The sequence below is a fragment of the Rhinatrema bivittatum genome, chromosome 3 (genome assembly GCF_901001135.1).
Source record: "Rhinatrema bivittatum chromosome 3, aRhiBiv1.1, whole genome shotgun sequence".
Classification (NCBI taxonomy): domain Eukaryota; kingdom Metazoa; phylum Chordata; class Amphibia; order Gymnophiona; family Rhinatrematidae; genus Rhinatrema; species Rhinatrema bivittatum.
In genome coordinates, this window is record NC_042617.1 from 52,892,031 (window position 1) to 52,906,942 (window position 14,912).

General features: G+C 45.7%; 1 protein-coding gene across 2 annotated transcripts; it reads right to left on the minus strand.

The window, feature by feature from the left end:
* Positions 1 to 382: 382 nt before the first annotated feature.
* Positions 383 to 14,667, minus strand: ATF3 (activating transcription factor 3). Of its 2 annotated transcripts, none has more exons than XM_029593240.1 (4): positions 14,441 to 14,667; positions 10,356 to 10,612; positions 8,481 to 8,585; positions 383 to 2,986 (listed from the first exon to the last, which is right to left on the minus strand). In XM_029593240.1, the coding sequence occupies exons 2-4, from the start codon at positions 10,593 to 10,595 to the stop codon at positions 2,789 to 2,791; spliced, it is 543 nt and encodes a 180-aa protein (XP_029449100.1). In that variant the 5' UTR covers positions 10,596 to 10,612; positions 14,441 to 14,667; the 3' UTR covers positions 383 to 2,788. The 2 variants fall into 2 exon arrangements, with proteins under 2 accessions (XP_029449100.1, XP_029449099.1); XM_029593239.1 differs by having other exon boundaries at positions 14,405 to 14,665.
* Between the last annotated feature and the right edge of the window lie 245 nt (positions 14,668 to 14,912).

The window sequence follows — 14,912 nt, forward strand, 5'->3', positions numbered from 1 at the left end:
AAACTGTTCCTTGCAATGGAAAATTTCTGCTTTGGTACCCTTGAATCTTCTGGTGTAGGTTTTAGTGCACCACCCCCTATGGCCAAAAAACCTTGCTTGGCATGGTCACCTCTGCAGAGATGGTGTGGGTAGAGTAGGGCTGGTCAGTCACACAATTGGTTTGTGTGAAGGGCCTCCGCTGGTCTGCAATACAACTAGAATAGTTTGTAACTTTTGATGATGGCCAAGCAAAGGCAGCTCCTCCCTTCTCCAGCCCCAGCTACAGTGCCCCATACCAACTATCCTGAAAATAAAAGCCAATACCTCTAGCATCCAATCCAAGTTTGCCATTGGTTGGGGGTCTGAATATCAGGAGCGGTAAGGGATAAAATGACTCATGCACTGTACATTCATATTTTTATTAAAGTATCAAAACACAAACTTGAATACATAAGACAAAAAACTTCTACATTTCATCACTTCCTTTCAACATTAAACACAGGCAGTACAGTGGCTCTCACTTCACACTTTTCTTGAAGGTCTTCCAAATACTCCAGGACACTTAGTACCATTACTTCCTTAAAAAAAAAAACAAACCAACCTATGTCCAATAAAGAGATTGGTAGGAAGCGTACCTGAGGAAGCAGAGGCTGCCGGTAGATAATGTTTAGGAGTGTAATGAAAGCAAAATAAGGACGCCTGCGTCACTATTTAATACATTATGAGGAATCTCAGAAAGCCTTAAAATGAGACAATTTCATGAGTAGCATCTATTTAACATTAATACACAATCCAGTATTTCAGGGCCCCTGCCACATCACAACTGGGCTAACTCCCCACGCCTCTTCATTTTCAGCACTTGGTTCAAAGACGGAGCCGAGCACATTGGAACCGAACAGTTCCAATCAATCAGTGAATATTTATTGGAAGACCGTGCTATTTAAAAAAAAAAAAAAAAACACAAACAGACTTCTTTTCCTATGGCACCATCACCCTAGTCCAGGACCCCCCCCCCTCCCTCCACTTGCTAGATTCACTGTTGACTTATTACGTTCACCCTTTTCCCCCGATAAAACACGTGCAGTGAAATATAGGACATAAGAATACGTCCACAGCCAGTGGAAAGTGTGCCATGAGCAGTTCTGTTACAGAATATCAAACCAAACGTCTGGCTGGGGAGGTGCTTGGATTTCTGGAAGGCTTCTGGCCTATGCACAGTTCCCTGACTAGCTGGAGCTTACTTGGGAAGTATTTTAAGAAACTATACTATAGATAATACCTCAGGTGGGTCATGCACACAATCCTAATTCCAGGACAGCACTGTAAATCCTGGATGCTCTGTGAGAAGGGGGGATACAGTTGGAGGATCTATTGCCCAAGGGGCTTGGTTTATGCTGCTTTCAGAGGGCCACAATGGCTGCGCACCTGCGAGATAAGCAGCAGAACCAGCTGATTAGTGACAGTACAACCCAGAGCTGGAGGATTTTCTGACATGTATAAAACAAAAAAAAAATTCTGACAGTACAAAATCTGGAGTTTTGGAAGTTAGAACAGTCATTTTGCAGAAAAAAAAAAATTAATACAGATTATTGGTATTGAAAGAGAACTGAGTTTACCATTTCTTGCCTTTAACAAAAAAAAGCAAAAACTCACCCCCAAAAACCTTTGGTATTCAATCCACAGAGTTTGCAATGTTTGTCACCTACACATCTCAGGAATTTTACTTATATCCCTACCTTCCAGGCAGCTAATTATACAAGAATTCTGCAATTGCAGGGTATCCGAGGAGTTAGTCACTCTAAATATGTAGGGCCAGATTAAAGAAAGGCAGCAATTAATATGCATGATGCTAAATTTGCATTTACAAATATTTACTGGCCTGCCACTTTGGGAACTTTTTTTTTTGTCGAAGTAATACAAAGATCTCGGGGAGGGGTGTCATTTCCCAAATATAAGATTTTATTGTGTAAAGCTCTGAATTTTGTGCACACTAGATTTGCCTTAAATATGCCATGGCTGCGGGCTGCACAGAGCACAGGGAATGAGGAGCCATCGTTTAATTAGAAGGAAAAAAAAAAAGTGGGTGTCCAAACTGTCTCACTGGAAACAGATGCTTGCAGCAAACAGAGTGCATTTCCACCCACAAAGCAGCTTAACTGAAACAGCCCCCCCCCGAGCTGACTCACAAACAAAACAAAAAAACCACAGTGTCACAAAGCTGGTACAATCCAGAGCTCTCAAAGCCTGTGCCGGGGTTTAGAAGGGCACAGTAACATGTTACACAATAGCATGCCTGCTGATACAGAGTGAAAAAAAAAAAAAGAGGAAATAAAAAGAGATCTCAACCCCTTTATCACCGCGCCTCCCCTTGCCATCGATAAGGAGAGGCTGTGTCCATCGGGCCAGTCTGCCTGTAAACTGTGCGCTCGTACAAAATCACCTAGTGCTGCTACAGAGAACAAGACTAGTGAACATGGGACTAGCAGCAGGGACCCAACACATCCGCAGCTCCTGCCCGTAACTTCTGGGAGGAGCCGCAAGTTTGGGGGACAGATGTAGTAAACCCTAGAGAACCCAGGCAAGAGGACTTTCTCCCCCTCCCCCCCTTCCGCTTGCTTGAGATCAAGTCTTCCGACTGCAGAGTCTCACAGCTGAGCCACCGTCCTCAGCCCACCCCCTGCCTTCGTGGCTCTTCACCAGCAGGAGGGGCACATTAAGTTCCATCCCTCATGGCTTCAGGGTTTAGTTTTTGGTAGACTGGAATACACTGGACAGCGAGGATGCTCGAAGACCCTCGGTGCTTTGCCATTTAGCTCTGCAAGGTGCCTTCCTTGATCTGCTGGATGAATAGGTTTCTCTCGTCCTCCGGTGTCCTTCCGTTTTGTGCTCGGACTATGCAAGTGGGCCGATGGAGGTTGAGCATGTATATCAGATGCTGCTTCTCGTTCTTCAGCTCCTCAATCTGGGCTTTTAACTCCGCGTTGATAGATTCAAGTTTTTCCGACTCCTAGGTGGGGGGAACAAAAAAAAAAAGCAGGTTGTCAGACCACTCTGGTTCTACCCCTGGGGGTCTAGGTCCTCCCCACAGTACTGGCAGGGGCACTTATTCGGAGACGGAGAATGCACAGCCTGGGGAGGGGAGCTCCCTCATACTGCCACAGCAAGGACTGCCTCTAGCCAGGGTAGTGTTTGCATCCCCAGCCTTACCCCAAACAAGAATACCCTGCTTCTCAGTCAGCCAGAAAATACCCCCCCCCCCTCACCATTGTATAGCAGTTTACAGAATTTTCTGTACATTTAGGTGGTCACCATAGATCTGTCAAATTCAGGATCAGAGGAGAAGCTGAAATTACAGCACCTGCCCCACAGAAAGGGAGAAACTATTCCTGGGAGGCTGCATGCAGTCACACCTGGAGCAAGAAGGGGTGCGCCCCCATTGCAAACACTACAATAGGCAATTCCATCACCTCCTCTACTTATTATCCTGCCCAAAAAAAAAAGCTCTGACTTAGCCTGAGGAAAGTGTAGTACTGCACACCATGAAGCACGCGGCAAAAGAACATGGAGGGGGCACTCGGAGAGGGGAGCAGGATTTGGGTTTGATCCGCGTTTCCTCCTGCTTCCAGCTCAATCTGAACCAGGGATTCAACATCATGGGCCTTCATTCACAACTCCACAGGGCTAACGGGAAGCAATGATTCTAGAATATTGCTAATTTCAGCCATACATTGAAGAAAAAAAAATTATTATCACAGACAGGAGGTTTTAGAAAAAAAACTGATAAAATCAAAGTAACCTCCAAACTATATTCCATAATAGCATTCATATGCACCTCAGATAATGAGAGAGAATGTCAAAATCAATATAATGTACATAGCAAAATAAAATAACTTTCACATCTTATTGTCCAATCCTTGCCTATGTCCCAGATCTTTAGTCACATTATTGGAACATTCCATTTGATAGATGTTGGGGCCTGTTATGAATACCTCCTCTGTAACCTCTCTTTATTTGTTGATTTATAACTATGAATGTTATTTTTGTAAGCCGTTGTGATCTATACATGGAACGACAGTATATAAAATAGCTAAATAAATTCCCCTTCCTCCTACCAATTTAACCACAATCCCATCTATGCCAGTCACTATCCACCTATTTCTTGAATTGACTGTGCCAGTTAAGGAATCACATGAAGCTTAGGCTACTGCCAATCATGGCCAAGACCCCCACCCCAGCCTGCCACATCTGCACCTCTGCTACTGAGAGGTGGAAGACAGACGCAGGCCTTGAGGGGTGGCCATAATCCCACAGTGGCCTGCGACCTAGATGCAGCTTTCTAATGCTCAGCGGTAGCTGAGAAGAAAATAGGCCCAGACATATCATGACCTGGAGCTGCATCACAATTTTCAGAAATAATGAATGAGTTTATCTATTTGCCAGCCCTATACATTTGTTGCATGGTACCTGTAAAGCTGCTATCAAAACTCAGATAGTAAATTGCATGGTTTTGTTTTCAGCTTTTAACAAATCAAATGAGTCTATGAAAGCAGTGATTTGAGTCCAAAGTTTCTACAGAATCAGAGAGGGCAGAGGTTCCACCATCTTCATAGAGAGAAATTGTATAAATAAGACAACTAAATTTGTTGCCAAGTTGCAAATGTAGCTTTAAGTCAGACCTTACAGCTTAAAAGAGACCACATCGCATAAAGTGGCCCTCTAATGTGATCCCTGGGAGTCTCACCTTGGAGAATGTTGGTAGGAGTTGGAGGAGCAGGGAGAAGAGGCAAACAGCCCAATACTCTTTAAGCAATAATATATTCTGGAAAGGGTAAATATTTTAAACAGGGAGAAAATGCATTTCCAGCTGCTTGAGGGGACTGCAACGGTTTATTTCCTTGCTTTGTTTGCTCAACATGCAATTACAATCCAAGAAATCCCAATAAGATACGGGCTTTCTGATGGCACTCACACCGATTTTACAGGTTGCCACATGCATTTTATTTTATTCTTTACAGTCACAGCCAGATCTGTATATTAGCTGCAGTTTCCTAGAACCGGCACAACAGGTACATATCAGGCAGAAGCTCCCAGACCCACGCCCTGCCACCGAGGCTAGAACTAACAGGGGAGATTAGCGCTCACAGACATCTCTAGGCTGACCTAAGAGCCAGCTGTGCCAGGTCCTGAAGGGGATGCATCATAGTCCTCACGTGCGAGAGCCAGGACGACCGGGAAGTAGCCAGCAGCCACACATGAACGCCCCTGGTGCCTCAGTTCAAACCCTCCCTCCTACTGCAGGGACTGGGTCCAACTGGGCCACAGCTAGGAAATGTACTGTTTCCTGTATCTGCTCTGGTAGAGCTCCTTGCTGGACAGACCTTTTTCCAAAACCATTTCCTCTCCCCCCCCCCCCCCCCCCCTGTAATGGGAGCTTAAACATTTCGCTTCTGGGCTGCTTGACTGCAAGTTTCGTGGATTTCATGCTTTTCTCCCCAGACTGCAGCAATTTACTAAAAATGGCCTGACCAAGCACTTATTTCCACAATGTATTTATATTTGGAGCCCTCGAGTCAGGCTTTCCATGCTGGTAAAGATTTCAGCACAAATGGCACAAATTCAGAAGTTGAGAGCTCCAACTTTGCTAAAATGCAACAGAGCAGAAAAATGCAATTTTGACTGGCAGAGGAGGAAGCAGCCAGCACTGCGTACAGCCAGTGGTCCCAGTATGCTGCTTCCTTAGATTCAGAACCTCTGTCTGTACTAAAGGTCTAAAGTCTCATGGCTTAGACATTTTTTTTTTGGGGGGGGGGGGGGGGGGGGGGGGGGGGGGGGGGAGTCTGTCAGTTCTCTGCTCCTTTGCTTTCCAGCTCAGATGGAACCAGCCCTTCCAAATGCTAACATCAAGCCTTTATTGGGTTTGGTTTTCTTGACTTCTAAAATGTTCTCCCCTCTCAACCCAGCCACTGGGGCAGCAGTCTGCGAGCGGGGGTCAGAGGGCAGCTCCCTATGGAACCCAGTAAGGATACACCCCAAATCTGGCCACTAGATGTCACCGTTGTGCAATGACCAGGACTACCTCCCACCAGGGGCTACAAAAACGCTCCACGGCTGGACCGAGGACTGAAAACGGAGGCTGGAATCTCAACTGACTTCTTCCTGTGTGGCAGCACCCACTAAACCACCAGGCTGATCGTCTTGGCACCACTTCTATTTTGCTGGGAATCCTATGCAAAAGGGAACCCAAAGTATCGCTTCTCTACAGAGAAGAGCAGAGAGTCTAGTCAAATATATTGCATGCTAATCCCTCCCATATACTGTGAGCGGCCTATGGTGCAGAAGGGCTAGCGTTTCCCAGTCACAGCTGAAATATACACGCTGGAGGGAAACTCTGGCAGTGAAGGACAGTCTCAGTAAGAAAAAGCAATCATTCGGCTGTGTGAACAAGCAGTCCTGTGCCACTCTTGGCCTGGCAGGTCAGAGGACCCCATAGGTCTGCACAGTAAACTGATTGGTAATAAGAGAATTAGAGGAAGGGTATGTTCAGATGTGGTATACTTTGATTTCTGCAAAACCTGATACTATCTCCCCACAGGAGGCTCATAAACTGCAGCAGCTTGGAATTTGGGGCAGGCAATGTTCCTCTAACCTTTTCTACAGAAACATCGTTCTGTTTTCCTCCTCTCGTGCACAGCTTACAGGGAACACTGGTGATGATGGTGGTAGCCCTCCAAGGTGGACTGGATTAGAAACTGCCTGGCAAGAAAGTTCTAATTTCTTTTGATTTTTCAGAATTGTGTGCTGCACATACAGAAAGCGCCCCATGCTGTCTCTGCCAGGGGAAGGTCTTCCAGTGTCAGCCCTGCCAATTCTCAATGTTCTGTTCTCTCAGAGGGCAACCAATGGTTAGAGCAAGGGTTCTCAACCCAGCCAGCCACATTGTGGGGATAGCCATAGTAAATCTGCATCAGTGAGATCTGCATATAGTGGAGAGGCAGTGTGTGATATCCCAAAACGCCAACTGATGGGGGTTGAGGAAAGCCCATGAGCAAGACATTATATACAAGGGCCACAAAGGAAACCAAGAGACTGGGGCTCAGATGGAGAAAGCTAAATCCACCCACAGCTGGATTTAGGCATAGGCAATAGGGATGTGAATCGTTTTTTGACGATTTAAAACAATCGTCAGATATATTTTAAATCGTCAAAAATCGTTAAGAGTCGCGATACAATAGAAATTCCCCCGATTTATCGTGAAAAATCGTAAATCGGGGGAGGGGGGAGAGCGGGGAAAACCGGCACACCAAAACAACCCCTAAACCCACCCCGACCCTATAAAACGAATCCCTTACCTTCCCCCACCCTCCCGAACCCCCCCAAAGCTTTTTACGAGTACCTGGTGGTCCACTGGGGGCGCGGGGACCGAGCTCCCACTCTCGGTCCATCGGCACCATTTTGGCTGCCACTCAAAAATGGCACCGATGGCCCAATAAAAAAACCCCCCACCTGACCCTTTAAAAACGACCCCTTAGCTTCCCCCACCCTCCCGATCCCCCCCCAAAACATTTTAAAATTACCTGGTGGTCTAGTGGTGGTCCCGGGAGTGATCTCCCATTCTCGGGCCGTCGGCTGCCACTCATAAAGATGGCGCAGATGGCCTTTGCCCTTATCATATGACAGGGTATCCGTGCCATTGGCTGGCCCCTGTCACATGGTAGGAGCACTGGCTGGCCGGCGCCATCTTTAAAGATGGCCGCCACCATATTTAAAGATGGCCACCGCCCATCCAGTGCTCCTACCATGTGACAGGGGCCAGCCAATGGCACGGATACCCTGTCATATGATAAGGGCAAAGGCCATCTGCGCCATCTTTATGAGTGGCAGCCGACGGCCCGAGAATGGGAGATCACTCCCGGGACCACCACTAGACCACCAGGTAATTTTAAGATGTTTTGGGGGGGGATCGGGAGGGTGGGGGAAGCTAAGGGGTCACTTTTAAAGAGTCGGGTGGGGGGTTTTTTTATTGGGCCATCGGCGCCATTTTTGAGTGGCAGCCAAAATGGCGCCGATGGATAGAGAACGGGAGATCAGTCCCCGCGCCCCCACTGGACCACCAGGTACTAGTAAAAAGCTTTGGAGGGGTTAATTTTAAAGGGTCGGGCCTCACTAAAAAAAAAAAAAAAAAAAAAAAAAAAAAAAAAAAAAAGATGTGAATCGGAACCAATTCCGATTCACATCACCCACGATCAGATTTCCCCCCCCCCTCTAGCCGAACCCGATCGTTAAGTCGATCGGGCACACGATTCACATCTCTAATAGGCAACAGAGGAACCAAATTCTAAAGCCACCCTTAAACTGGACTCCCTCTACTGCTCTGATTTCCAGGGGAGAAACCACCCCCCCCCCCCCAAGCTCAAATCCAGCCCTGCCCCCATCCCTGCTCTTCAAACCAGGACAGGATGCAAGTAAGGAGCTATAAATGCTCGGCAAGCCCTGGCACTTACTTTTTGCAAACACTCTGTCCGTTCCTTCTTCTTGTTTCTACATTTTGCAGCTGCAATTTTATTTCTCTCTCTTCTCCGCTTTTTTCTGTCATCCTCATGAGAAAACTGTCAAAAAAAAAAGTTATGCACTCAACCAAGATGCAGAGAATATAGAGTGAATGATGTCAGCAGCGTGCAAGATATCCATAAATAGCCCCCCCCCCCCCCATTTTTTGTTAGGGGGCGGGTCAGTTTCCTGAACCAGAGCTACCATGAGTCTTCATTCACAACTAATCCCCCCCCCCCCCCACCCCAGCCACTTTCTATTCAGCCCAACCACCGAGGTTACATCCTTCAGCCAGGGCCAGATCACGGATCCCTCCGGAGCCTGGTTGACATGCACCCTCCCTTTCTGACCAGGACTCCCTCATATACCGCTTCCACATATATTTCTAGACATCCGCAGTGCTACACAAATACACGCGAGACAGCTCCTGCTCCAAAGTGCTTACAATTTGTTTATTTATATTCTGCTTTTCAGCACTTCAAAGTGGATTACATTCAGGTTCTGTAGTCAGGCCTCAGGAACAATGCTCAGGAATCTGCAGTCCCTACTTGAACGATAATGACCACAGCAGCTAGTATCACTGAATTGCCAGGATGAATTGTTGCATGCCCCCACTGCTCAGAAAAAGCAGTGAAAAGATAAGAGCAGGTCTCTTCTAATTGTACCTGCTACCAAGGGCCCTATCAGTTAAAAAAAATATATAACAGAAGAATAGTTTAAAAAAAAAAAAAAAAAAAAAAAAAAAAAAAAGTACCTTCCACCTGGTCTGCAGGTTTTCAATCCATACCCACTAAGTCTAGCTACTGATCGGCCAGCACTAGCTTTTCATAAGTCAGGTAAAGAGGAAGAAAAAATTCCAGTTCCTATCAGTTCAGAGCTGCAACAAAAAAAAAAATCACCTGCAGCAAGCAGCTGATCATCCTTTAAATGCTAAACCTTTTCAACTTTCCAAGCACTACCAATGCTTAAACTTGTTCTCTGGAATGTCTGCCCTCACCAAGGAATGCCATTAATCACAGTTTTCTAATGCTCAGCGGCAGCTGAGAGGGAAAACAGGCCCAAACATATCCTTACCTGGAGTTGCATCACAATTTTCAGAAATAATGAATGAGTTTTATGTATTTGCCAGCCCTACACATTCGTTGCATGGTCCCTGTTAAGCTGCTATCAAAACTCAAGACAGTAAAATCAGCTTCGTTTTCAGCTACAGATTTCTAGAGGATTCGCCTGCAGAGCGGTCTGTTTAGGAATGCCTTGTGAAGGGAGGCCTGGACAAAAATCACCTGCCTCCATTTGGTTAGGAGCGCACATGGGCTTCCACGGTGCACATACTTTTAGCCAGATAAAAAAGGTGGTGGCTGGTTTCATATTGGGGAACCACAGGGCCGGATTTTAAGAGCCCTACGTATGTAAATCCAGAGAAAATCTACTGTGGGATAGATTTTCAAACATAAGCGTGGGCGTACATGTGCACACGCATGTTATAAAAATTGGGCGTACACGTGCGCGCTCTGGGTAGCGCGCGCACATGTTTGAAGATCTACCCCACAGTGCACACACATGGATTTTTTTTTTTTAATAGAGTGCATAAGGGTTATTTTTATCTCACTGTGTGCAAAGTGCAGGGGGGCTTTCTGCTAGCTAATTAGGGAAACTACCTGGTTACTTAAAAAAATGTGCTAGACAGTACTCGTGGCAAGAGTACCCATGTACTTACAAATATGCATGTTAAAGTCCTGAGCCCAAAAAAAAAAAGAAGAAAATCATCTTTGAGAATACATTCAAGACGGATCATGTATACAAAGCAAGTCTGGTCATTCAGGACATACCTCTGATTTCAGAATAGACATTTCTAATGGCCCTTCTGATACAGTGACCGTGTCCAGCGCTGACGGGATTCGGTTGGATAGGCATTTATTCTGGATGGCAAATCTCAATTCTTCTTTCACTAGTGGCGTCAAGTTTGTGAAATCCTCAAATCCAAATGACATCGTAGGGGACAAACAAGGAACAATTGCGGACGCGCTGACTTCAGAGGCACTTCCCTGAACAGGGTGTTGGAGCATCATGTTGCTAGAAGTCAGAACTGGAAGAATAGAAAAGATAAAAAGTTAATGCAGTTAGTTTAAAACATTTATTTTTCCTGAAAAGGCAAAATAGTGTTCATATTCTGAGCAACATTGGGCAAGCTGTTGCTGTGTGTCTCAGTTATAATTAGGTAAACTTGTTCCTTTGTCCTTTCTAAAACCATCACACAGAAAAAAAAAAAAAAAAGTGTGACAGACAAGAACTAATACTTTTAGAAATTAACCTTGATGAGTCTCCCAACCCTGGAGTGGCTCCACACGTGCTTTCCTGCCTAAAACTAAGATGCACCGAGATCCCTTGTGGATTTTACACACTACACAAGTATCCATTATTGGTATTTGGTAAGAATCAGCTGTTTTCTCTGTCTACCCAGTGGGGGGGGACGGGACACGGGGACTCCTAGATCAGTACGCTTTAGGTGAGTAAGTTGGTTGATGAGTTAGTCCTGCAGAATGTTAAGTACATTTGTATTGTGGTATTTGTAATTGATTTCTTGATTGTTTGCTGGTATAGCTAAGTCTCAGTTTTGTGATGTTCTTAGTTTTATGTTATGTAATTATGTTTTTATTCTTTGTACATCTTGGGCTTCATAATCTAACGGCTAAAATGACAAAGAGTTGCCACAGCCTTACATGAAGCCCTGTAAGGCTAACATTTAAGCTGTTAAAGTCTCCAACTGATCCCGGGCTGCTTTAATTCAGATACCATGCCTTAGCCTTTTATACCCATCTTGAGAGCACTGAGAAGAGTTTTAGTCTGAAAATACCGCTGCCTTTATGAGTCAGATCTATAACTTCCTGACCTGTTAGGAAATCTAGGAGATTACCTTCAATGTTTCCCAGGAATTCTAATACAAAAATCAAAGCTTCTCTTCCTACTGCATTGATTGTCTCTTTCACTTTCTTCATCATGCCCCTTTGGGTTTCCAGGTCAGTCAAACCCCACCTTTTGGCCAGAGACTACACACACAAGCTCCCTCTGGAACCTTACAATTGTGGCCTTAAGGATAGCACGCGTGTGTCTCCATTGCATGATGTCTGTCTTGCCATCTCTCCCCCCCCCCAGGCTGCAAATGCTGCCTCTGCAACATCCCAGTCCTCCTGGGAAGCAGAGGTCTGGCCAGGAATGGAACCCAAGTTCGTCACACACTGGGCCTACTTTCTACATTTTAAAACATCTAACATGAATATTTTGCTAGAAGCCCAAATCTGATAAATATAACTAATGGCTGAATACCACACTAACAGTTTTGGCACTACTGTTTAAAAATCCTAGGAATCAAACTAACAGCAGCTCCGTTACTAGTCTATTTTATATAAAGCTGACTGAATACAATCCTGGTCAAAGACGGACCTAGGCGAGCCAACACAGGAACAGAATTATTAAGAAGCCATACAGATGCAGTAGTTAAGAGCTCACCATGCTTCAAACAGCAGTGCTTATAAGTTTGTGATTTGCTTATTTTAAAAGCTTGATAGACTTTATTAAGACTTATTCTGGCCATGCTATTTGTTGCTAATCAGTTCTATATGTTTAATAACTTTAGAGTTCTAGTAGGTTATATGTTAGTTTCTATTGACAGACATTGACTTAAATTCTATTTTGGTTTTGTTTATTTACATTTTTAGGCTTTGTTTTGTATTTTATGGATTTATGTAGTATTAAATTGTTTTTAAAGTTGCTGGCCAAACACCCACAAAAAGCAATTTATAATTTTGTAAATGTAATTAAGAGGCAGACATTCTCATCGGTGTAGAAGGATATGCAGTACCAATTTTACATTGGATCCTTTGGTTTGCTATCTACAACTGATTACTGAAAAAGGGGACTATCAAATGTTTATAAATAAATGTAATAAATTCACTATTATTCCTAAAGGCTTCTGTAGGTTTTTAATTTTATTAAATATATTAATTTCCAAATGTGTTTCCAGAACTAGCCCTCAAGATTACTAAACAAATTAAATTCCTTTTTGTCTGCTAGAGCAACTATGATCTCTAATCCTGGCCAAACAAATAAACATGCCTAGAGCTCTTTAACTGTACTAAGTAACAGGGTGCAAAGTTTACTTCACGTGAAAATAGAAACTTCTGGTTTATAATTAGATAAGTAGTTCTTTCTAATCAGTGTTAGCTCAATGATTAACAGTTTCATTCAAGGTTTCACATCTACTTCTTAATACTCTTCTCTGATGTGGTGCACTTTTTTTTTGCACAATTCCACTCTTGCATTTCCTATTCGGATGTTGATGTGTTGCAAGCAAAACTTCAGCCTACCAGCCCTGAGCAACTCCGCTTTACTTTTTTTTCCTTCCTTTCATAAGGCAGGGTCACGGCCTCGGCTCACTCTAGTGACCTGAGTAGCTATGACGTCACTAAACACCCTTTTTCCAGAACTGGGCGGGATGATGGCCCGCTCTCTACCGCAGCGTTCTCACGCCGACCTGAGGCGCCGTGACGTCACAGAGCGACCACTCCCGTGGACCAAGAGGGACGGGGCAGTGACGGCCTCTGCGCATTCGCACTAACCAAAGGCACTGACGTCACAGAGTGCATCGCTTCCCCGCTCAAATCACGGCTTCAGCACAGTGTTGTGACGTCACAGAGTGCCCGCTCCCCCTGGACGAAAAGCCCAGGGGGTCAGCTTCAGGCTCATGGTGTGAAGTCTGACGTGTCATCACTCACACACCTATCTTGTGAGACTACGGTTTAGCAACCTTTCCGTCTGACGTGATCTGGAGAAAGCAGCATTAATGCAACAACCTGTTAAAAAACGAATAGGTCGCTTACAGCTGTCTAAGGATTTGGTTATATTGTGACCAAAGCACAAATAGACTATAAACATTAGTAGTAGTAAATAGTAATACAACATATCAAGGTATAAAAATCTGTCTTCTGGGTTTCGTTATCCGTACCGATTATAAAAGTTAAAAAAAAGAACCAAAACAAAACCCACCCTGCTTTTGTTTTAATCAGAATAGATTACGAATGCAGAAGAAAAAAGATCAGGCAACAAGTTGTGACATTATTGGGTCAGACACGTTTGTTAATTTATTCCTACAATATCCGAATGGGCTAACCTGACAACCACCCCACTTTAGTGTAAATGCAAAGAAAGCAGGTTTCCCATTAAAAGCCGCGTTTTGTTTATATTTGAAAGTCAGGCGGACTACGATGTAACTGTAACGGCAGACACAGGCGCTCCCTTGCTAACTGATGCTCCGCTCTTGGGTTTTTTATTTTTTTTTTTTTGCGTGAAACTTATTTCCATCCAAACCGTCCCGACGAGAGTAGATGGGCTGGTGGCGGGGCGAGCCACGGGAACTTTTCATCGAGCCTGAACTTTTGGTTCCCTTCCCACCTCGCTCAACTCCACTGTTCCCAGGCTATACAAATCCAATGGAAACAAACGAAACTATTACAAAGCAGTTTCATCAGAATCGCTCGCGAACTCCTACAGGAAGTTGCTCGGCAAGAAGACAGCGAGCTATAAGGAGTCTGGTCCCAGGGAGCCCCCCGTCCCAATTATACAGAGAGACCCCCGAGAAGGGAGCCGCTCGCTCCCGTTTCGGCAAAATAACATTCGAGGATCCTGTCCTAGTAACTTTTTTTTTTTTTTTTTTCCCCAGCCCAAAAGCGCCAGCTGCGCCCCGAGCTGCTCTCTCCCATCCCATCTTCCTCTGCCCCGCCACGGATCCGGAGGCCAGGCATGGGGGGCTGGCAAGCCGGTCCCCGGGATGGGCTCCCCAGAAAGGAAGAAGAGCGAGAGCCCCCAGAAGTTGCTCACTTACTGCACGCAGCACGCGCTCTCGGAGATCCTCGCTCACCTTCTCCCCTGGTCGGCGGTAGCTGTCAGCTCGGCTCCTCCTCGCCTCTCTCACTCCCGGCCCCCGGTTGCATCACCTCTTTATATAGGCGAGTGGGCAGCGCTGGCATGCGGTAGGGCCGCGCGCCGCGGGCTGACGTCATGCTATTAATAGCTCGGGGAGCGCTCGCCTTAGCGCTGATGCAAGCGGCGGCCAGAGGGGAGCCTCGCTCCATAAGAGGCCTGCTCCGGCTCAGGTTCCCGCGGAGACTTTTAACTCCTTGCGCGTCACCGGCAGGCTCCCGAGCGAGCTCGGTGATTGCAGAGCGCTGGCATGCGAGGGCGGGGGAGGGGAAGGGCGGGGCCTGGGGCTCAGCTAGCGGGGGCGGAGCGACGCTTTGTTGCTTTTACAGTGCGAGTACGTACAGCAAAGGCAGACACGGTCCGCGGCTCCGGCAAGCCACGCACGCACATATCCTGGAGTGAGCGTATCC

What these genes read in the sequence shown, in the direction of transcription:
- ATF3 (XM_029593240.1), bottom strand. Translation starts at nt 10,595, where the DNA reads ATGATGCTCCAACACCCTGTTCAGGGAAGTGCCTCTGAAGTCAGCGCG. An exon ending in TGTCTATTCTGAAATCAGAG is followed by an intron (nt 8,586 to 10,355) that starts GTATGTCCTGAA and finishes TTTTTTTGACAG; the next exon opens with TTTTCTCATGAGGATGACAG. An exon ending in GGACAGAGTGTTTGCAAAAA is followed by an intron (nt 2,987 to 8,480) that starts GTAAGTGCCAGG and finishes CCCCCCACCTAG; the next exon opens with GAGTCGGAAAAACTTGAATC.